General features: G+C 40.1%; 1 protein-coding gene across 1 annotated transcript in view; it reads right to left on the bottom strand.

Moving 5' to 3' along the window:
* Positions 1 to 7,530: 7,530 nt before the first annotated feature.
* The window catches only part of MEIKIN (meiotic kinetochore factor), a 126,479-nt gene continuing 110,236 nt past the window's right edge, over positions 7,531 to 23,773 (bottom strand). The window contains exons 12-13 of the mRNA XM_054488162.1: positions 20,985 to 21,108; positions 7,531 to 7,677 (exon numbers count right to left, since the gene is read on the bottom strand). Of these exons, the coding sequence (XP_054344137.1) occupies positions 7,655 to 7,677; positions 20,985 to 21,108 (147 nt within the window). The 3' untranslated portion in view covers positions 7,531 to 7,654. The remainder of the gene's footprint in view (positions 7,678 to 20,984; positions 21,109 to 23,773) is intronic.

Here is a 23,773-nt window from a genome sequence, read left to right on the forward strand (position 1 = left end):
ATTTTTAAAAAGTAAACAGAAGTGTAGATCCTATCAGTCAATTAATGGGGCAATCATTTGGGGAAGTTTTGTTTTTACGCTAGTTAAGTTACACTAAATGAGTACAAGTGGAAACAGGCCAAAGTCTGTCTATACAGGACCAAAGACACTAAGGACTAATGGCTGTCCATGACTGGCACAGAAAAGAGTAGTTCCAGGTCCCTTCAGAAGGAACTTTCCAAATACAATAACCTTGTGTGCTTTCGTCTTGGGAAAAAATTACTTCATGGGTAATTATAGATATTAATAGTAAGGGAAAAGAATATAACTGCTTGCATAAGAGACACTTTCAGTATTCTCTAGTCTTGTAATAGCTTTATTTCTGTAGTCTCATTTAGTCTTATACTTGAAGGTACAGAGAAAAAGTAGATTTACTTCCTATTATTCATCACATTTCTCCTACACTGCAGTGTAATACTAAAGTCACAGAATCAGAGAGCGCTGAAATGATACAAGTTTGTAATAAAAGAGGACAAAACTATACATAATTATTCAGATTAAATTTTAAATATTTCAATTTTAGTATCAGTGAATATTATCTTTTATTTTTCCTTTTACTTAGTACTACATCCTATCACAGAGAAGCTGAGGTGTCTTACAGGCAGCCTTTGTAAGTTGAAGGAGTCAACAAAGAGGAAATGTGAGAAAGAAAATAATTATCTACTCATTCATGCTACGTTATATCAATGTGGAACTACTTGGGTTACAAAGATTAGACATAAGGCCTACTACACTCTCACTCAAGGGTAGAAGATTTAGTCTCCTCAAAACTCTAACAGTCTATGGATTTCTGTCCACCTGCTTCAAAGATTCCCCTCCTGATAGCATAAAAGACAGGCACTCTTTGCTATAGGCATTTCCTGGTTACTACATATAGGAAAAGGTGGCAATAAAACTAAAATCTTCCTCAACCACCATGCTAATAAGTATAGTCTCAATTATGCTGAATTATCATGAAACAAATTATAATTTCATTGATGACATCTCAGAACAAGACATTCAAAATCAAGATGATCAAGTAGACCTGCCCGAAAAACATTTAGATGGGCTCAAGTTACCCCACTTTTAAAAACTCCTAAACCAACTGACCATTTATTGCTATATAATAAGGAAATGGCAGTATTCTGAAGCACCAGAAAACATAAACAGTGATTTATTCAACAAACATTTCTTGAGTCCCTCCAACATCTCAGACTCTACTCTAGGCACTGGGAATATGGTATTGAACAAGAGAGTCCTTATTCTTAGAAACTTAGTTTTTTGTGGGAAGAGACAAAATAAACAAGATGTTTGCAAGGTGTGCTAGGAGCCAGGAAAGAAAGCATGGATAGAAAGCAACTGATGGAGACCAAATTTAGATAGGGTGGTCAGGGAAGGCCTATCCAAAGATGCGTGATTTTAGCTAAGATGTAAAGAATGAAAAGGAACCAGCTATAGGAAGAAGGTGGTGAAGAACATTCTGGCAAAGAGAAGAAAAAGTACACAGGCTCTAAGAGAGAAATGGTTTTGGCCTGTTTGAAGAGGAGAAAGGAAGCCAGAAGAAATAAAATATACTCTGAGAATGGGAGATGGTTTGAAATGGTTAGAAAGGTACAAGGGGCCAGATTATGTAGGACCTTGTAAATTATGGAAAGGAGGTTAGACTGAGTGTGATGGGAGCTATCAGAGGAGTTTGAAACAGGAGAGGGACATAACACAATTTATGATTCTACTGTGGCTGTTCTGTGGAGAAGGAATTTTAAAAGAGGAAGAATGGAATCAGAGAAATGAAATAGGTGACTACTCGTACTTTAGGAGAGAATTGATGGTGGCGAGCAAGTTATTTTGGAGATACACACTTCTAACAGGAACGAAGGAAAGAAAAAGATGACTCCTAGGTTTCTGCTGTGAGCAACTAAGTGGAAGTTATTTCCTGATTAAAAGACCAGGGAACACATGGATTTTAAGAGGAAAACCAAGCATATTAAGTTTGGATGTATTAAGTTTGAATTGCCTATTAGACATCCATGTGGAGATACTGAGTAGAATATATAGGGAGAAGCTAGGATTAGTGAGAGAAATTTGGGAGGCATCAGCTTCTAGACAGAATTTATTTTTATTTATTTTTTTTGAGACAGTCTCCCTCTGTCTCCCAGGCTGGAGTACAGTGGCACGATCTTGGCTCACTGCAAGCTCTGCCTCCCAGGTTAACGCCATTCTCCTGCCTCAGCCTCCTGAGTAGCTGGGACTACAGGCGCCCACCACCATGCCTGGCTAATTTTTTTTTTTTTTTTTTTTTTTGTATTTTTAGTAGAGACGGGGTTTCACTGTGTTAGCCAGGATGGTCTCGATCTCCTGACCTCATGATCCGCCCACCTCTACCTCCCAAAGTGCCGGGATTACAGGCATGAGCCACCGCGCCCGGCCGACGGAATTTAAAATAATGGAATGGATGACTTTACGTGAAGGGAGTGTATATATAAAGAAGAGGGTTCAGAACTAAGACCCAAAGAGGATAACACTTACAGGTCTGGAAGAGAAAGATCCAACATAGAATGAGAAGGAGCAGCAGTAAGACAAGAGAAGAAAACGTCTCTAAAAAGACATGAGTCAACTGTGTTGAATGATGCTGAAAATTCAAGTGTTCATTAGATTTGTCAATATGGATATCTTGACAAGAACAGTTTCAATGGAGTTATGTGAGTGAAAGCAGGTTCCAAAAGATAAAGGGGGCAAAACGGAAGTGGTAAAGCAAATGCAGACAACTCCTCTTTTTTTGCTGAGATGGGGAGCAGAGAGGAGATGGAAAGGGAAAATTGGTTTTCTTTTGTTTTAAGATGGAATATAGTAGAGAATTTTGTATGCAACAGAAACAACCTAATAGGGATGGTGAAAATAAGCACCTACCATGTTCCAAGTGCTAGGAATACAATATGAACAAGATGGGTACAGGCCCTGCCCTTAAGAAACTAAATAACAAAAAAGCTATTACAGATTGTGATAAGTTATTTCAGGGAATCAAACTTTTCCTTCAAATATAAATTGGCTTGAAATCCTCATCTTGAATTCTATTATAAGTGCACAAAACTATGACAAAAATTATTTCAACAAATATTTTTCAAACATTTAATATGCTTAATATGTATCTGTGCTAGAATCCAGCAATACAATAAAGAACAAGACATAGTTTCTGCATCAAGGACCTTACAGTCTAGGGAGAAAAAAACAATTGACAGGCTGGGTGTGGTGGCTCACGCCTGTAATCCCAACACTTTGGGAGGTCAAGGCAGGCGGATCACTTGAGGTCAGGAGTTGAAGACATGTCTGGCCAACATGGCAAAACCCTTGTCTGTACTAAAAATACAAAAATTAGCCGGACATGATGGTGCACAGCTACCAGTAGTAGTAGTCCGAGCTACTACTCAGGAGGTTGAGGCAAGAGAATCGCTTGAACCCAGGAGGCGGAGGTTGCAGTGAGCCAAGATCATGCCACTGCACTCCAGCCTGGGTGACAAAGAGCAAGGCTCTGTCACAAAAAATAAAAAATAAAATAAAAAATTGACAGGCAATTATAGTACATTTTGATAAATGCTATGATGCAGGAAACTCTAGAAAGATTTTGATTGAGTCCATTAGTCGGGATGTTCTACGTTGCATATGATAGAAAACCCAAACAAAACTAGCGTAAGCAAAGAATGAAATTGATTAGCTCTCATAACTGGATCTAGTGTAGATGAACAGTTCAGGCACAGCTTTATCCAAGGACTGCATCAATGGTATCGAGAATTCAGTTTCTTCTTCTCATCTCTGATTTCTCTGTGCAGACTCTATTCCCAGGCAGTGTCTCCAATCATGGACATAAGCTGGCTGCCAGCAGCTTCCAGGATATATCCTTTCAGATGAAAGTCCAAGAGAAAGGACAGATGAAAAGTCTGTCCCAGCATTCCAGGAAAAAAACTCTGATATTTAATCCCAATAGGATCATTTTAGGCCTTGGACCCATCACTGAACCAATTACTGAGCCAGAGTTGAGAGGGCTAACATGAATTGGCTTATGCCATTAAAGGCCTACCCCTGGAACTATGGGTGGGATCAATCCCACCTAAACCATATGGCTGAGAAATGTAAAATCCACTTAGGATAAAGTTAGAAAGGCAATGGATAAATGCAGGGGAAGTCACCACACATGTCCACTACCAATATCCATAACAGAGACAAAAACTTGGGGTCAGCTGCACAGAGATGGTAACTAAAGCCATGAGTATATGAGATCACCCAGTGCAAGTGTTGCATGAGAAGAGGCCCCAGAACAGAACCCCAGGAAACACCAAAACTTAAAGATTGGGCAGAAAAAAAAGGAGCCTTTGTAAGAAATGGAAAAGAGTGAGCTAAAGATGAGATGAAAGCCTGGAGGGTAATGTTTCAGAGAAGTCATTCTTTTCTGGAGGCTTTTAGGAAGAACGTATTAGTCTATAACATCATTAGCTGGAAGAAATTGGGTAAGATGAGAACTGAAAAATACCCCCTTAGATTAGCATCAGGGAGGTTGCTGGGAGCCTTAAGGGGAACAACGTCAGTGGAGAAACAAAGCTAAGGCCAAATTATGTGTGTTCGGGTATGTTTAGGAAGGGTAAAAGGTGAGGGGTCTGTGAGAAAGTGGAAAGCACGCTCTTTAGGAAACATGAATACAAACCAATGAAGAATGATAGGTTAGCTAGATGAACATATGGAGTCAAGGTAGGATTTAACATGTAAGATGATGAAACATTTTAAAATTCAGATTAGAAAATAAGAGTAGAGCAGGAGAGGTTGAAGATAACTTTTATCTGGAAAGTTTGGGCATCACACCCTTTATATAAACACATATGCTATATACACAACATAAAATAAAAGGCTATTACATTACTGAACAAACCACGATGAATGATATCTTGGACAGGTGGGAGAAAATTCTAGTTAAAAATGGAAATGACATCAACTTTCATGTACTTTTTTTTTTTTTTTTTGAGATAGGGTCTTGCTCTGTCACCCAGGCAGGAGTGCAGTGGCACGACCATGGCTCACTGCAGCCCTGCCTCCCGGGCTCAAGCAATTTTCCCACCTCAGACCCCCGAGTAGCTGAGACTACAGGCAAGCACCACCACTCCCAGCTAATTTTTGTACTTTTTTTGTAGAGATGGAGTCTCCCTGTGTTGCCCAATCTAGCCTCAAACTCCTGGGCTCAAGTGATCTGCTTGCTTCAGCCTCCCAAAGTGCTGGGATTATAGGCATGAGCCACTGTGCCTGGCTCTTTCATGCACTTTTAACTGAACTTTTGAGGTACTTATGACCTGAGATTTGTTTTTAATGAGATAAAATTTTAAGATATAATTTTAAATGCTTAAAAATAAAGTTTAGTTACATGCTGAAGTAAAAGGGTTGTTTCATTAACCTTTTTTAGATCGCAGACTACATTGAAAATAGATAAAAACTATGAACCCCTCATCCCAGAAAGAGATGAATTCCTTTTTTCATATTCTTCCAGGGAGATTCACTGAAAGACCTCTGAGGCCTGGAACAGATGTAAGATTAAGCATACAACCTTTTCCAAGGACTTGCCAATAGGATTCCTCTTTGGACTTCTCATGTCCCCAGCCAGCAGGCTTCTTCTGCTTTCCTTTTTTTTTTTTTTTTTTTTTTTTTTTGAGACGGAGTCTTGCTCTGTCACGCAGGCTGGAGTGCAGTGGCGCGGTCTTGGCTCACTGCCAGCTCTGCCTCCTGGGTTCATGCCATTCTCTCGCCTCAGCCTCCCGAGTAGCAGGGACTACAGGCGCCTGCCACCACGCCTGGCTAATTTTTTGTATTTTTAGTAGAGGCGGGGTTTCACCGTGTTAGCGAGGCTGGTCTCGATCTCCTGACCTTGTGATCCGCCTGCCTCGGCCTCCCAAAGTGCTGGGATTACAGGCGTGAGCCACCGCACCCAGCCATTCCTTGCTCTTAATCATAATTGAAGTTGTTACATCCTCCACTCCTAAGCCTTAAATGCCAATGCCAATTCCAATTCCTTCCTCCCTCTGACCTTTCCTTGTGCTGCAGTCTATAAAACAAAAATGTTGAATGTGCCTTTTCTGGGGAGAAGAAAAAAAATATTATACTCAAATACTCCTGCCCCATATCTTGGCTCCATCACTTCCTAAATTACATAGCCCTGGCCAAACATTTACCTCTCAGAGCTACCTATATTTTCTTCATCAGCAATGTGAAACCATCAAATGTTTATTTCTTCCACCCCACCAGGCCCAATCCAAGAATCAAGTATCTTTCCTTCTCACAGGAACCTAACACCTGATTAGAAACTAGCAAATAATTCATTTTCATTCTCTCACATCCCACTTGAAATATAAACTGCTTGAAGGCAGAGAAGAGGGCTTCTATTTCATTCCTTACTTCCCCACTGCTTATCACATTTCTTCTTTTAAAACCACCCCAAGAGTTGCTGACTTAGTTGAGTATTAATTTAGAATACAGGTCTAAATTTTATGCTAGTCTCCATCGCTAACGTTCTCATCTATGTTTCTTCACAACTTTTCCATATTTCATCTTCAGGTGAAATCACAAAATCACAAATAGCTTTGTTAGCGGCTTAAAGCCTTGTCAAATCATTATAAGAGTATCTTCATAGGGATGCCTTGTTAAAAATGAATACTATACAGATTATTTAACTGCAAAATAACTCATAGATGTTACAATCTTTCTGATTCCTGAAGTTTTGAAAATTTGACTCTTACGAATGTATAATATTAGTAAAGCCCTTTAGCATCAAGGACTAATCAAGTTAAAATCTCTCCAAGTTATACAACTGGACTCTGTTCACTGTACAGGATCATTGCTTTTTAAGAAGGGAATTGTTGAGATGCTGCAAGTTGTATTACCAAATTTTAAAAAATCCTTCAGATAGTATTAGCTAAAGAAGGTTTTTTTGGGGGAAAAGGTAATGTATTAAATAGTGTAGGACTGATTATACATATTATACATTCCCTACTTCAGCAAACCTTGAGTATAGAGTTTCTTTCAGTCAGACCTGAAATTAGGTCTCTCACTCATGTGGTTTCAATTAAGTTCTGTTAAAAATAGCTCATAATATAAGCATTTTCATTTTTAGCACTTCAATAACTTCACTACTTTTTTGTTTTGTTGTTTGTTTTTGTTTTTCTCTACATTGCTTTAGAGAAAGATTTACTACTTTTAATCGTACTAGCGATAAACTTTGAAGGAAAAAAACAATCAAAGGAAGTTACATTGTACCCTGGCATTGTCTTTCTTTTTTCCTTCTCAGACCTCTCAGGGATGAAGGCTCTTTATGAATAGCTAAAATCATCTATTTTAGTGTACAGTTTTCTAATACCAATGATTTGGTTCTTTATCTTATAATATAAATACATATATTTAAGAAGCATATGGAATAATTTTTTTTCTTAACTGATTAAAAGTAAATGACAAGAACCTCAGTAGAATTTCAACACAGAGATGTATCACAAATAACTGGAGAATTTTTAATTTTTAATTTCATATAATTTCAGGCAGACATTCTGCTTTATAGACTTTGACTTCACACTCCTGTCTTCAAAGTAGTGAAAATGCAGCCACAGCTGTTTTTTCATGCCATTTTTATTATGATATCTGGAGAAAAAAATAACAATGGATTACTTTGTGTAAAAGCAGTTGTCCAATACTTACTAATAACCAGTCTGCAGGGGAGAGAGCACTTAATGCCCAGGTCACTCTAGTTTCAGCCCATCAAGCCTTAGGAAACAAATCCAGAGGCCATTAAAAAAAAAAAGGGATGGCATTGAATCTATAAATTACCTTGGGCAGTATGGCCATTTTCATGATATTGATTCTTCCTACCCATGAGCATGGAATGTTCTTCCACTTGTTTGTATCCTCTTTTATTTCATTGAGCAGTGGTTTATAGTTCTCCTTGAAGAGGTCCTTCACGTCCGTTGTAAGTTGGATTCCTAAGTATTTTATTCTCTTTGAAGCAATTGTGAATGGGAGTTCACTCATGATTTGGCTCTCTGTTTGTCTGTTATTGGTGTATAAGAATGCTTGTGATTTTTTGGTAGCTTGATGCCATCCCCATCAAGCTACCAATGACTTTCTTCACAGAATTGGAAAAAACTAAAGTTCATATGGAACCAAAAAAGAGCCCGCATCGCCAAGTCAATCCTAAGCCAAAAGAACAAAGCTGGAGGTATCACGCTACCTGACTTCAAACTATACTACAAGGCTACAGTAACCAAAACAGCATGGTACTGGTACCAAAACAGAGATATAGATCAATGGAACAGAACAGAGCCCTCAGAAATAACGCCACGTATCTACAACTATCTGATCTTTGACAAACCTGAGAAAAACAAGCAATGGGGAAAGGATTCCCTATTTAATAAATGGTGCTGGGAAAACTGGCTAGCCATATGTAGAAAGCTGAAACTGGATCCCTTCCTTACACCTTATACAAAAATTAATTCAAGATGGATTAAAGACTTAAACGTTAGACCTAAAACCATAAAAACCCTAGAAGAAAACCTAGGCATTACCATTCAGGACACAGGCATGGGCAAGGACTTCATGTCTAAAACACCGAAAGCAATGGCAACAAAAGCCAAAATTGACAAATGGGATCTAATTAAACTAAAGAGCTTCTGCACAGCAAAAGAACCTACCATCAGAGTGAAGAGGCAACCCACAAAATGGGAGAAAATTTTCGCAACCTACTCATCTGACAAAGGACTAATATCCAGAATCTACAATGAACTCAAACAAATTTACAAGAAAAAAACAAACAACCTCATCAAAAAGTGGGCAAAGGACATGAGCAGACACTTCTCAAAAGAAGACATTTATGCAGCCAAAAGACACATGAAAAAATGCTCATCATCATTGGCCATCAGAGAAATGCAAATCAAAACCACAATGAGACACCATCTCACACCAGTTAGAATGGCAGTCATTAAAACTGGAGAGGATGTGGAGAAATAGGAACACTTTTACACTGTTGGTGGGACTGTAAACTAGTTCAACCATTGTGGAAGTCAGTGTGGCGATTCCTCAGGGATCTAGAACTAGAAATACCATTTGACCCAGCCATCCCATTACTGGGTATATGCCCAAAGGATTATAAATCATGCTGCTATAAAGACACATGCACATGTATGTTTATTGTGGCACTATTCACAATAGCAAAGACTTGGAACCAACCCAAATGTCCAACAATGATAGACTGGATTAAGAAAATGTGGCACATATATACCATGGAATACTATGCAGCCATAAAAAATGATGAGTTCATGTCCTTTTTAGGGACATGGATGAAATTGGAAATCATCATTCTCAGTAAACTATCGCAAGGACAAAAAACCAAACACCGCATGTTCTCACTCATAGGTGGGAACTGAACAATGAGAACACATGGACACAGGAAGGGGAACATCACACTCTGGGGACTGTTGTGGGGTGGGGGGAGGGGGGAGGGATAGCATTGGGAGATATACCTAATGCTAAATGACGAGTTAATGGGTGCAGCACACCAGCATGGCACATGTATGCATATGTAACTAACCTGCACATTGTGCACATGTACCCTAAAACTTAGAGTATAATAATAAAAAATAAATAAATAAATAAATAAAAAGGAATATTTGGCTCATCCCTTCTAGGACATGCTGAGGACATGTTCTCTTTGGAGAAGCAAGGAGATCTTCTCAATAACATTCTGGTGGAAAGCCCAGCAAAAATTGCTGTCAGTGGCCATCACAGGGCCTTTAACCCCAGCCTTGTAACCTGGAGCACTTGATCCAGTTGTGCTTTTCATCCCTGTCCTCAGCCACCACCCGGGAAGAAGCCTCTCATATTCTCTTGCCCATCCTTCCTTTGCATTTTCTACCCTTTATTACAGTTGAACCCAGGTTCCATCCCGAAGACAGGATTGATTCTGGGGCCTTTGCCCCCACATCTTGTGCCAAGAGATCCAGAGTGGAACCAGCTTTACCTAGTTAACACTGCCACTTTCATACTATCATATACCTCATCCTCTGGCCAAATCAGCCTATATCAATGGCTCTGAAATTTTGTTGCATCTAAAACTACCTAGGATTTTAAAATCCTGGTATCTAGGCCATCTTCCAGACCAACTAGATAAGGGACCCACATATCAGACAACCAGGAAGGTATGATGTGCAGCTAAGTTGAGAACCAGACACGTGTATCTTTGCTATTCAAAGTGGGGTCCATGGACCAGTTATGTCAGCATCACCTAAGGTTGTGAGAAATGTAGAATCAGCAGTCCCATTCTAAATGCACTGAATCAAAGTCTCCATTTTAACAAGATCCTCAAGCAATTCACAAGTACATTAAAGTTTGGGAAGTGCTGGCTATACTTACTACTCTCTACTCCTCCCTGTTTACTGACCTCAGACACTGCTCGCTCATTAAAGACTTTGCAAAATGGTTCACAGTCATCCTCTCCACATGAACTTCTGGGTAACTTCCCAAATGGCTAATCAGCCCACCCAACTATCTTGTCTCACCTACCCTTCAACTTCTCAGTCTTCAAATACACATCCAAGGCCATGACCTATATTTTCCCTCGCCATCACCTATGGTGCATCATTTCTGACACTTTACAATACTAGAGACCCAAAAGTCATCTCTAACTACTATTCTTTCTTACTACACTGCACCAGTACCTATGTTAGTCACTAAGCCCTGTCAATTATACCAATAAAAAATTTCTAGTTTAAACTGGTTCTCCTAAATCCTACAAAAATCCTAAATCAGATCCCTGAGGCGATGACCTGGAAATCTGCATTATTTATAAGTTCCTCTGGTGGTCTGAGCACCACATTTTGAGATACACTAGCTCAGATACTTATTTTTCAACTTTGCTCACTGGAACTTTTGCAAAACTCCCACTTGGCCTTTTTTGTTTCTAGGGTCATTTCTTCTTCTCAAATCACCCCTATACTTCCTGTGAGAATGAGCAAGTAAAAAGTAAATTTGGGCCAAGTGTTGTGGCTCATGCTTGTAATCCCAGCACTCTGGGAGGCCAAGGTGAGCAGATTGCTTGAGCCCAGGAGTACGAGATCAGCCTGGGCATCATGGTGAAACCCAGTCTCTACAAAATACATAAAGATTAGGTAGGCATGGTAGCACCTGCCTGTAGTCACAGCTACTTGGCAGAATTGCTACAGCCTGGAAGGTCGAGGCTGCAGTTAGCTGTGATCACACCACTGCACTCCAGCATGGGCGACAGAGCAAGACTCTGTCTCAAACAAACAAATAAAAACACATATATACCTCTATTGGGCTTGTTTTACATATCTGACTTCCTCTATGAGACTATAAACTTTATAAAGACAACTATGTCTTTATCTCAATATCACCAGCAACTATTTCTAGCATATGATATCCAGACTCAATAAATGTTTGCTGAATGAGTGAACCAAATAACTGGAGAACTTCATCTTTTCATTCTATAACCATATGACCTAAAACAACAGACTTAAAAGGCCTCCAGGATGGCAAACTAGTTTGATTTCTTTATCCCCAAGGCACTGGCTGGCATACTTCATCTCTGTACTTTCCCTAGAACAATGGTTCTGTGTCAAAGACTATACACACTTACCTGACATATTCTTTACATGAGGTGGCATAACCAAATTTACCATCAATGACACTAACCAGTCAGCATATTTTAGGCTTTTTGCAATTTGATAAAAACCAAAGAACAGGCTGGGCACGGTGGCTCACACCTGTAATCCCAGCACTTTGGGAGGCTGAGGCAGGTGGATCACAAGGTCAGGAGATCAAGACATTCCTGGCCAACATGGTGAAACCCTGTCTCTACTACAAATACAAAAATTAGCTGGGCATGGTGGTACGTGCCTGTAATCCCAGCTACTCGGGAGGCTGAGGCAGGAGAATCGCTTGAACCAGGGAGTCGGAGGTTGCAGTGAGCTGCCACTGCACTCCAGCCTGGCAACAGAGTGAGACTCCGTCTCAAAAAACAAGCAAACAAACAAAACCAAAGAACAGTTTTCAAAAGGGAGATGAAGAAAGCTAAACTTGAGAAATTAACCTAACCTATAGAAAACAAATAATTATTGCATAATGAGTGATTATTATATATCCCACTCTTTACAAAGATTATCTCTAGTCCTCACAACAATTATTTGAGGTAAGAACTACTATTTTACCAATTTTACAGATAGGAGGCTAAAATTCAGAAAGTCTAAGGAATGTGCTTATATAACAGTTAGGATTTGAACTTAGGGATGTCCTATTCTTAAGCGATTTCTACTACCATCTTTCGGATACTCGAATTAATATGTTTCCACTTCATTTGTCATATATCTGTGTGATACTTCTGCCTGCTATTATTATCTAGAAAATCAAACTTCTCACTAAAGATAACATATGCATCCAGTTAAAGACTGTGATTCTATAGTACTAGACTGAGATATGAATTCATAACACATAACTTATCGTCTCTTCTGGAGCTCAAAATAAAATTAAAAAAATCTTAAAATTTACTATAAGGATAGCTGCAGGTTTTGTCTGATTAGCCAAAAGGTATTATTAGACTTCTCTAACACCTCAAAGTTTAAAGTATCCTCTCTTGGGTTCCTACAGTGTCTTGTTCTAGTTCTGATTCTACAAGTAATAAGCTCTGTGAATTTGGGCAAGCCACTTAACCTGGCCAGGTCATTTTTGTTATATGTAAAATGAATAAAATAGACTAATGAAATGGTTCTCAAATGTTTGTGCTTACTGGAATCACTTTCAAAATGCAGGTTCCTGTGCCATATCTAGAGACTGTAGTTTACCAGGTCTGTAGTTATTCTGGTGAGGTGGTCAGAAGGACCACGCATTGAGAAACCTTAGACTAGATGTTTTCTACAGCCTCCTTTATCTGGCTGTCACTATTCCAACGACTTACCCACACCACCTCCTGTATCACATCTCTTTGGTTCACTTTCACCATTGTTTTTTCTTTAATCAGCATAGTGCCAGTTATTAATAAACAAAAATCATACTGATCACAGTCCTAGACTGAAATTCAAAAGTAAATTTTACCCTGTAGTCCTGATTAGATTACTGCCAAAATAGCTAAAACTTTAAATGCCAGGACTAAAAATAGGCTGCGGCATGTTTAAAATAACATGATCACTAGTTAGCTTGGTGCTTTGTTATTTTTACTAATGGAAAGAGACAAGCGGCCAGAGGTTGAAAGGGAAACAGGAGGCAACTGTTACGGTGAGAACCTAGAAAGAGGCCAGGAGATGGCACCACTAGTTCATTAGTTCAACATTAATGGGGAGGGGAACTGAGGGCAGTTATCTCTATAAATTAAACTAAAAAACTTCAGTCTGAACACTCAAAAGAACCTCCCAGACACACTTTGGTTTTGATTTGTTGCATACTTAAGTCCAGAATTTTGACAATATCTAATGTCAGAAACTAATATGACAGGCCAAAAAGATCAAATTAAGAGTTTCTAGTGTTACTTGTAAATTTTTTCTTTTCTTTTTTTTTTTTTTAATTTTGGATTTTTGAGATGGAGTCTCACTCTGTCGCCCAGGCTGGTGTGCAGTGGTGCAATCTTGGCTCACTGCAACCTCTGCCTCCTGGCACCTGCAACCACACCCAGCTAATTTTTGTATTTTTAGTAGAGACAGGGTTTCGCCATGTTGGCTAGGCTGTTCTCAAACTCCTGACCTCAGGTAATCCGCCCACCTTGGCCTCCCAGTGCACTGGGATTACAGGCATGAGCCACCACGCCTGGCCAACTTCTTCTTCTTTTCTTTTTGAGACGGAGTCTCACTCTGTCGCCCAGGCTGGAGTGCAGTGGCGCGATCTCGGCTCACTGCAAGCTCTGCCTGCCGGGTTCATGCCATCCTCCTGCCTCAGCCTCCCGAGTAGCTGGGCCTACAGGTGCCCACCATCATGCCCAGCTAATTTTTTGTAGTTTTAGTAGAGATGGGGTTTCACCGTGTTAGCCAGGATGGTCTCGATCTCCTGACCCACCTGGAACTCCCAAAGTGCTGGGATTACAGGCATGAGCCACTGCACCCAGCCCGGCCAACTTCTTCTTAAAGTATAACAAATACACAGAAATGTACACATATGTACAGCTTGATAGGTTTTCACAAACGACATACCTGTGTAAACAGCACTGAGATAATGAAACACAACATTACCAGCACCCTAGAGTTCCCCCTTGTAATCCCTTCCAAGTAATGCCCCCACTCCAACAAGGGCATCCACTATCGTGATTTCCATTATAGTTTAGTTTTGCCAAGTTTTATACTGTATGTAGATAATATTAAATATACTCTACTGGGTCTGGCACCCTTTGTTAAACGCATCATTATGTTTGTAATTTTGTATATAACATGTAATATGTAACAGTTGCATATAACTTTATATTGTTGATTTTCACTGCTATCTAGCACTCTAATGAATGAATATACCATAGTTTATCGATTTTACTTAATGGGCATTTGGATAGTTTCCAGCTTGAGGCTATCATGAACACTGATGCTATTAATATTCTAGTAGATATTTTTTGGTGACACATATATACATTACAGTTGATACATTCCTACAATGAAATTGGTGTGTCTCCAAAGGCCTTCCACCTTTGTAATTTCCAGGGGTCAAGTAGTATGAGGGACATCCCTATTAAGGCGAAGAATGAGGTATTGCATCTGGCACCTCCTATAACCAAAAGGCAGACACAATGCCTAGTCAGCTATTTTGGATTTTGGAGTTAACATATTTCTCATTTAGGTGTGCCACTCCAGCCCACTCACTGAGTGGCCTAAAAAGCTGCTAGATTTGAAGGGAGGCCCAGAACAAGAGAATGATCTGCAATAGGTCGAGGTTGCTGTGGAGCTGCTCTGAAAATTGTGCCAAATGATCCAGCAGATCCAACGGTGCTTGAAGTGTTAGTGGCAGATAGAGATGCTGCTTGGAGCCTTTGGCAGGTCCCTGCAGGTGACTCACATGGTGAACCTTTAGGATTTTGGAGCAAAGTCCTTCCATCCTCAGTGGAAAACTACTCTTTTGAGAAACAGCTTTTGGCTTATTGCCAAACTTTAGTAGCAACTAAGCACTTAATTATAGGCCATCAAGTTACCATGTGACCCATGCTGCCTATCATGAACTATGTGCTGTCTGGCCTACCAAGTCATAAAGTTGGTGTTAATGGCTGCACTCCATTATCAAATGGAAGTGGTTTATGTAAAATTGAGCTTGAGCAGGCCCTGAAGTCATAAGTAAGTAACATGAGGAAGTGACCCAAATGTCCATGGCCCCTACCCTGGCTACATTACCTTTTCTCTCACTGCCTGCTCTGAAGATGACAGGAGGAGTTCTCTACAATCAGTTGACTGAGGAAGAGAAAACTCATATTTGATTTACAAATGGTTCTCTATGATATGCAGGCACTGCATTAAAGTCGACAGTTAGAGCACCTACAATTTCTTTCTGGGACATCCCTAAAGGAAATTGGTGAAGATAAGTCCTCCCAGTGGGCAGAATTGAGAGGAGTGCACCTGGTTGTGTGCTTTGTTGAAAGGAGAAATAACCAGATGTTTAACTATATTCTATTTTTTTTTTTTTTTTGAGACAGAGTCTTGCTTTGTCACCCAGGCTGGAGTGCAGTGGCATGATCTCGGCTCACTGCAAGCTCCGCCTCCCGGGTTCATGCCATTCTCCTGCCTCAGCCTCCTGAGTAGCTGGGACTACAGGCACCCACCACGACGCCCGGCTAATTTTTTTGTATTTTTAATAGAGATGGGGTTTCACTGTGTTAGCCAGGATGGTCTCGATCTCCTGATCTCCTGATCAGCCCGCCTCAGCCTCCCAAAGTGCTGGAATTACAGGCTTGAGCCACTGTGCCCAGCCGATGTTTAACTGTATTCTAGAGTGGTAGCCAATGATTTGGCTGTACGGTCAGGGACTTGGAAAGAACACTGTATTAGTCAGGGTTCTCTGAAGGAGAGAACTAATAGAATATATATACATAAAAGGGAGTTTATTAAGGAGTATTAACTCACACGATCACAGAGTCCCAAAATAGGCCATCTGCAAGCTGAGGAGCAAGGAAGCCAGTCCAAGTCCCAAAGCTGAAGAACTTGGAGTTTGATGTTAGAGGGCAGGAAGCATCCAGCATCAGAGAAAGATGTAGGTTGGGAGGCTAAGCCAGTCTAATCCTTTCACATTCTTCTGCTTGCTTTTTATTCTGGCACGCTGGTAGCTGATTAGATAGATGGTGCCCACCAAATTAAAGGTGAGTCTGCCTCTCCCAGTCCTCTGACTCAAATGTTAATCTCCTTTGACAATACCCTCACAGACACACCCAGGAACAATACTTTGCATCCTTTAATCCAATCAAGTTGACACTCAGTAATCCATCACAAGTGGACTGAAAAATTTGAGAGGAGGCATTGGACAGACCTTCTTTTTTTCGAGACAGGATCTCACTCTATTGCTCAGGCTGCAGTGCAGTGGCGTGATTACAGCTTACTGCAGCCTCCACCTCCTCGGGCTCAGGTGATCCTCCCACCTCAGCCTCCCAAGTAGCTGGAACTACAGGAGTGCACCACCACACCTGGCTAATTTTTGTATTTTTTTGAAGAGATGTTTTCACAATGTTGCCCAGGCTGGTCTCAAACTCTTGGGCTCAAGCAATCTACTCGCCTCAACCTCCCAAAGTGGTGGGATTACAGGCATGAGCCATCACACCCAGCCAGGACAGACCTCTCTCAATGGGAAAAAAAAGAAAAGAAGGATGTATGCCATAAAATTATCACCAAAGGTGATCTTAGCAGAGGAGGATTTTAATAATGAAGTGAATATAGGATAATCAAGTCGGTGGAAACCAGTCAGTCTCTATTCCAGCCACCTCTGTCAGAACAGGGCTGGGAAAAAAGGCTAACTGGTATCCTCTTTGTTCATGGCTCATGAACAAAGTGGCCACAGTGGCAAGAATGGAGGTCATACATAGGCTCAGCAATATGGATTTCCACTATCCAAGGCCAACCTGGATGCCACTGCTGAGTGCCCAACCAGTCAGCAGCAGACAACAACACTGACTCCAAGTATGGCACTATCCCTCTGGGTGCTCAGTCAGCTTTGTAGTTGATTACATTGAACTACTTCCATCATGGAAGGGGTAGCATTTTGTTCTTACTAGAACAGACACTCGATACAGATTTGCCTTCCTCATACAAAATTCTGCCAAAATTGTCATCCATGGTCTCATGGAATGCTTTACCCATTGTCATGATATTCCATACAACATTGCTTCTGATCAAGGAACTCACGTCACAGCAAAAGAATTGCAGTATGAGTCATTGCTCCTGGAATTCACTGGTCTATGTTCCCTATCATGCTAAAGAAGCTGGCCTAATAGGATGATGGGATGGCCTTTTGAAGATTCAGTTATAGCACCAGCTAGGTGGCAATAACTTGCAGGTAGGGCAGAGTTCTCCAGAGGGCTATATATATGCTCTGAATCAGCATCCAATAAATGGTACTTTTTTTCCCTCCATAGCCAGGAATCAAGGGGTAGAAACAAAAGTGGCACCATGCATTATTAATCCTGGTGACCCACTAGCAAAATTTATTCTTCCTGTTCTCATAATTTTATGCCCCACTGGCTTAGAGAGGTCTTAGTTCCAAAGGGAGAAATTCCTCCACAGGAGACTAATTCCATTAAACTGGAAGTTAAGACTGCCCCCAGTCACTTTGGAGTCAATAGGCTAAGAAGGGACTTATGGTGTTGACTGGGGTGACTGATCCAGACTACCAAAGAGAATCTGAACTACTACTCCACAATGGTGGTAAGGAAGAATATGTCTGGAACACAGGAGATCTCTTAGGGTATCTGTTAATTTTATCATACCCTGTGATTAAGGTTAATGGAAAACTACAACAACCCAATCCAGGCAGGACTACTAATGGCCCAGACCCATCAGAAATAAAGTTTGTGTCACCCACCAGGTAAAGAACCATGACCATCTGAAGTGCTTGCTGAAGGCAGAAGGAATATGGCATGGGTAATGGAAGAAGGTGGTTATAAATACCTGTTATGATCACCTGATTAGTTAGGCAAGTATCTTTGTTTTCTTCTCTCTCTTATCCCTTTATCATATAATGTACAATGTATTAATAATAGTTAACTTTTATCACAGTTTTTAAGTTACAGGATAGCAAGAAGAAGGGTGAACATTGCCCGAAACTTTGTATCCTCTTCTGGGGAAAGGGTTAGCACATTTTCAGTTTTATGCAGGACAGCTGTAGCATGTTAGGCAAAAGTATGACTTTATTATTGTCTTTATTTGGAGATTAAATGTGGTTTAAGGAGATGCAAATGGATGTGTAGTTGATAAGGAATGCGCTGTGATGGTTAGTTGTGTGTGACGACTTGCCTAGGATATATTACACAATTATTCAGTTAAATACTACTCTAAGTGTTGCTGTGAAGGTATTTTGTAGATGTGGTTAATATCTATAATAAACTTTACATAAACTTGAAGGAGATTATCCCTGATAATATAGGTAGGCCTCATTCAATCAGTTGAAAAGCCTTAAGAGCAAAACTGAATTTTATCTGAACAAGAAGAAATCTATCTGTAGGCTGCATCATTGGCTCCTGCCCAAGAGTTTCCAGCCTGCCATACAGTTTGCAAACTTGCCCAGCTATACTTCTATAGCTCCATAACTGTATGTGTCAATTCCTTGTTTTATTCTCTCTGGAATGGTAATTAGCATACGTTAGGCCTTATTCTATCCTCTATAACTTTCAACCTCTCTTTAATATTTTCCATATATATATAATTGGCTCTTTTTCTTTTGTAGGATCCTGACAAATATAGGATCTTGCTATTCCCTACCACTATGCTGATGTTATCAGAGATAGAGATAGAAAGAAGTCAATTACGTGCTTTCTCCTTGAAAACTTCATAACCTAAGTATATGAAATATGAAAAGTCAGCACTGTAAATTAGGTTGGGTAGCAATATATTATTGTGATGGTCAATTTTAGATATCAATTTGGCTGGAATAAGGGATACTCAGAAAGCTGGTAAAGCATTATTTCTGAGTAGATCTGTTTCTGTGAGGATGTTTCCAGAAGAGACTGGCATTTGAATCAGTGGACTGAATAAAGAAAATCTGCCCTCACCCAAAGTGGTCAGGCACCATCCAACTGGTTGAGGACCAGAATAGAAAAGGCGGAGGAAAGGCAGATTTACTCTCTCTTCTGGAGCGAGAACATCCATTTTCTCTTGCCCTTGAACCTTAGAACTCCAGGTTCCTTGGCCTGTGGATTCTGGGAATTGCATAAACACTCCCCAAGTTCTAAGTCCCTTGGACTTGGACTTAGTGATGCCACTGGCTTCTCTGGTTCTCCAGCTGGAAGATGGCACATCATGGAACTTTTCAGCCTCCATAACCATATTAGCCAATTTTCATTAAAAATCCCCCTCACTGGCCGGGCACGGTGGCTCACGCCTGTAATCCCAACACTTTGAGAGGCCAAGGCGGGCAGATCACAAGGTCACGAGATCAAGACCATCCTGGCTAACACGGTGAAACCCCATCTCTACTGAAAATACAAAAAAAAAAAAAAATTAGCTGGGCATGGTGGCAGGTGCCTGTAGTCCCAGCTACTCGGGAGGCTGAGGCTGGAGTATGGTGTGAACCTGGGAGGTGGAGCTTGCAGTGAACCGAGATTGGGCCACTGCACTCCAGCTTGGGTGACAGAGCGAGACTCTGTCAAAAAAAAAAAAAAAATCCCTCTCATATATCTCTATCTCCTTTAGGTTCTGTTTTTTCTGGAGAACCCTGACAAATACAATTATTAAGTATCAAATGAGTAGCAATGAATTGAGTATTAAAGTAACTTATAAAAAAGAGGGATCTCTACAGACTTAGAGAATGCTCAGGGCAGGTACTGTGGAGGAAATAAGTATAAGAATTAAGAGTGGACATCTTGGTTGAATTGAAGCTGTACATATCTAACTAAATTTCAATTGCTTCATTGGCTGTTTACTCATAAAAATTCCAAAGTGCCACTGACACTTTGGACATTCTGGCTGAAGCATAATGAGGGGAGATGTTAAGCCTTCTAAACTCAAAAAAACAAAGAAAAAACAAAACAAAACAAAAAAACACTGCATTTGGAGTTTAGAAAGCTTAAAAGATTGAATTCCTCTCTACCACGTGGAAGAAGTATGATCTTGGACAAATTCCATACTACTTTAAATCTCAGAGTCTTAATATGTAAAATGGGAATAACAGTACACATCTCATCTATTATAAAGTCGTAATAAAATATAAGGTTCTTAGCACAGTGCCTTTCACAGAGGAAGTACTCAACCAATATGAGGTGAATGCAAAAACATCTCCACATCTCTAAAAAGAATGCTACTAAAATTGAAACCAAAACAATACTAAATTTCACATAATTATAAGAGGAAGTATCCTGGATAAATAGATTTTACATCAGTGTCATATGCTAATTTTTCAAAAGATGAAGTATCTGTCTTTAAAAAAATTATTTTACTCTGGTTCTGGTTCTGAAATCTGACCAGACTTTATTTTTTTTAATGAAGAGACAGGGTCTCTCTCTGTCACTCAGGCTGGAGTGCAGTGACCTGATGATAGCTCACCATAACCTTGAACTCCTAGGATCAACTGATCCTCCTGCCTGAGCTATTCAAAGTGCTGGGATTACAGGCATGAGCCACTGAGTCCACCCCTGACCAGGCTTTTATAATTTTACCATTTCCACTTTCTGCAAGAACTCTTAGAATACAATTTATAACTGAATTTCCTGTGTACATAAGGCATTTTTAATGAAAAAAATGTTTTATATCATCCAGAAAGTATGCTCTGCATTCATACTACAGTACCTTGAGGGATATCCTTAGGAAGAGAATATTTCTTCTTCTTTACAATAACACCTTTATTTTTCACTTGTCTAGTTCCTGGTGATGTTCTAATAATACAACATATTTCTGATGCATTTGCAGGAAACTGGAAAAGAAAAAAAGCAGTTATTGCATAATTTCTCCAAATACTACATTTGGATGTTGCTTTATTTCAAATGCAACTAGTCTTAATATCTATATTTCTTAGATATTAATAACAGCAAGCATTTATTAAATGCTTACTCCACTCCTAACAGTAATTGGTTTTAAAACATATGTTCATTTAATATTCACAAGAACCAAGCAAGGCAGATTATATTATCTCCATTTTATAAATGAGAAAACAGTTTCAGAGAGATTGACTTACTTAAGGATAGAGAGTAAGTAATGGTAGAGCTGAGATTCAAGCATGCTGAAGTGGGAGAGAAAGTTTGCATGATTTATTGAGTTAAAACCCAAATTTAAATTTAACTGAGTTAAACACTAAATTCCTTGATTTTTTTTACCTCAGGTAATGCTGACAATTTCCCATCAGGCAGATAGTCTCCAGAATAAAAAAATACCCGCTGGGCACGGTGGCTCATGCCTGTAATTCCAATACCCTGGGGAGGCCAATGCAGGAGGATTCCTTGAGGCAGAGGCAGAGGTGGAGGCAGAGGCAGAGAGGGAGGGAGAGGAGGAGGGAGAGGGGGAGCGGGAGAGGGAGAGGAGGAGGGAAGAGGAGGGGGGAAAGGGAGGGAAGAGGAGGGGGGAAAGGAAGGAAAGAAATGCCATATCTTTCAGAAGTGACATATCTTGCTTTTTAGAATTCAGAAGCAGAGATGTATTTATCCAGGGCTTCTGTTATTTTAAATAAAGTCTATATAGAAACTTCTTATGTGTTTTTTTTGTTTGTTTTTTTTTTTTGAGACAGGGTCTCATTCTGTTGCCCGGGCTGGAGTGCAGTGGTGTGATCTCGGCTCAAAGCAACCTCTGCCTCCCAAGTTCAAGTGATTTTCATACCTCAGACTCCCAAGTAGCTGAAACTACAGGCATGCGCCACTACATCCAGCTAATTTTTATGTTTTTAGTAGAGACAGTGTTTCACCATGTTGGCCAGGCTGGTCTCTAACTTCTGACCTCAGGTGATCTGCCTGCCTCGGCCTCCCAAAGTGCTGGGATTACAGGAGTGAGCCACCGTACCTGGCCAGAAACTTCTTATGTAAATTTTAAAAAATCTTTTTTAAGTTTTGTAAGTACATAGTAGGTATATATATTTATGCAGTACATGAGATGTTTTGGTACAGACATGATATGCATAATAATCACATCTATGGAAAATCGGGTATCCGTATCCTCAAGCATTTATCCTTTGCATTACAAACAATCCAATTAGTTATTTTTAAATGTACAATGTTAAATACCAGACTTTTATAATTTTACTGTTTCCAATTTGTGCAAGAACTCTTAGAATATAATTCATAACTGAATTTCCTGTGTACATAAGGCAATTTCCTATAGGGTCAGCAAATACTAGGTCTTATTCATTCTTTCTATTGTTTTGTACCCATTAACCATCCCCACCTCCCCCCAGCAACCCCCACCCCAAGCACCCAGCTATCTTTCCCAGTGTCTGGTAACCATCCTTTTATTCTCTATCTCCACGAGTTCAATTGTTTTGATTTTTAGATCCCACATATAAGTAAGAACAAGTGATATTAGTCTTTCTGTACAGGGCTTATTTCCCTTAACATAATGACCCCCAATTCCATCCATGTTGTTGCAAATGACAGGATCTCATTCCTTTTCATGGCTGAATAGTACTCCATTGTGTATAAGTATCACATTTTGTTTATCCGTTCATCTGTGGATGGACACTTAGGTTGCTTTCAAATCTTGGCTATCGTGAACAGTGCTACAACAAACATGGGAGTGCAGATATATCTCTGATATACTGGTTTCCTTTCTTTTGGGTATATACCCAGCAGTGGGATTGCTGGATCACATGGTAGCTCTATTTCTAGTTTGTTTGTTTGTTTCCCCAAGACAGAGTCTCACTCTGTCGCCCACACTGGAGTGCAGTGGCGTGATCTTGGCTCACTGCAACCTCTACCTACCGGGTTCAAGCAATTCTCCTGCCTCAGCCTACCGAGTAGCTGGGATTACAGAAGCACACCACCATGCCTGGCTAATTTTTGTATTATCAGTAGAGATGGGGTTTCGCTACATTGGCCAGGCTGATCTCGAATTCCTGACCTCATGATCTGCCCACCTCGACCTCCCAAAGTGCTGGGATTACAGGCATGAGCCACCGTAGCTGGCCAATTTTTAGTTTTTTGAGGAACTTCCAAACAGTTCTCCATAGTGGCTGTACTAATTGACATTCCCACCAACAGTTTATAAGGGTTCCCTTTCTCCACATCCTCACTAGCAACTGTTATTGCCTGAGTTTTGGATAAAAGCCATTTTAACTGGGGTGACATAATATCTTATTGTACTTTTGATTTGCATTTCTCTGATCAGTGATATTGAACACTTTTTCATACACCTTTTTGTAATTTGTATGTCTCCTTTTGAGAATTACCTTTTAAAATCTTTTCCCCATTTTTGAACCAGATTATTAGATTTTTTCCTACAGAGATATTTAAGCCCCTTTTTCCTACAGAATTGTTTGAGCCCCTGGTTATTAATCCCTTGCCAGATGGGTAGTTTGCAAATATTTTCTCCCATTCTGTGGGTTGTCTCTTCACATTGTTGATTGTTTCCTTTGCTGTGCAGAAGCATTTTAACAT

The sequence above is a fragment of the Pongo pygmaeus genome, chromosome 4 (genome assembly GCF_028885625.2).
Source record: "Pongo pygmaeus isolate AG05252 chromosome 4, NHGRI_mPonPyg2-v2.0_pri, whole genome shotgun sequence".
NCBI lineage: Eukaryota > Metazoa > Chordata > Mammalia > Primates > Hominidae > Pongo > Pongo pygmaeus.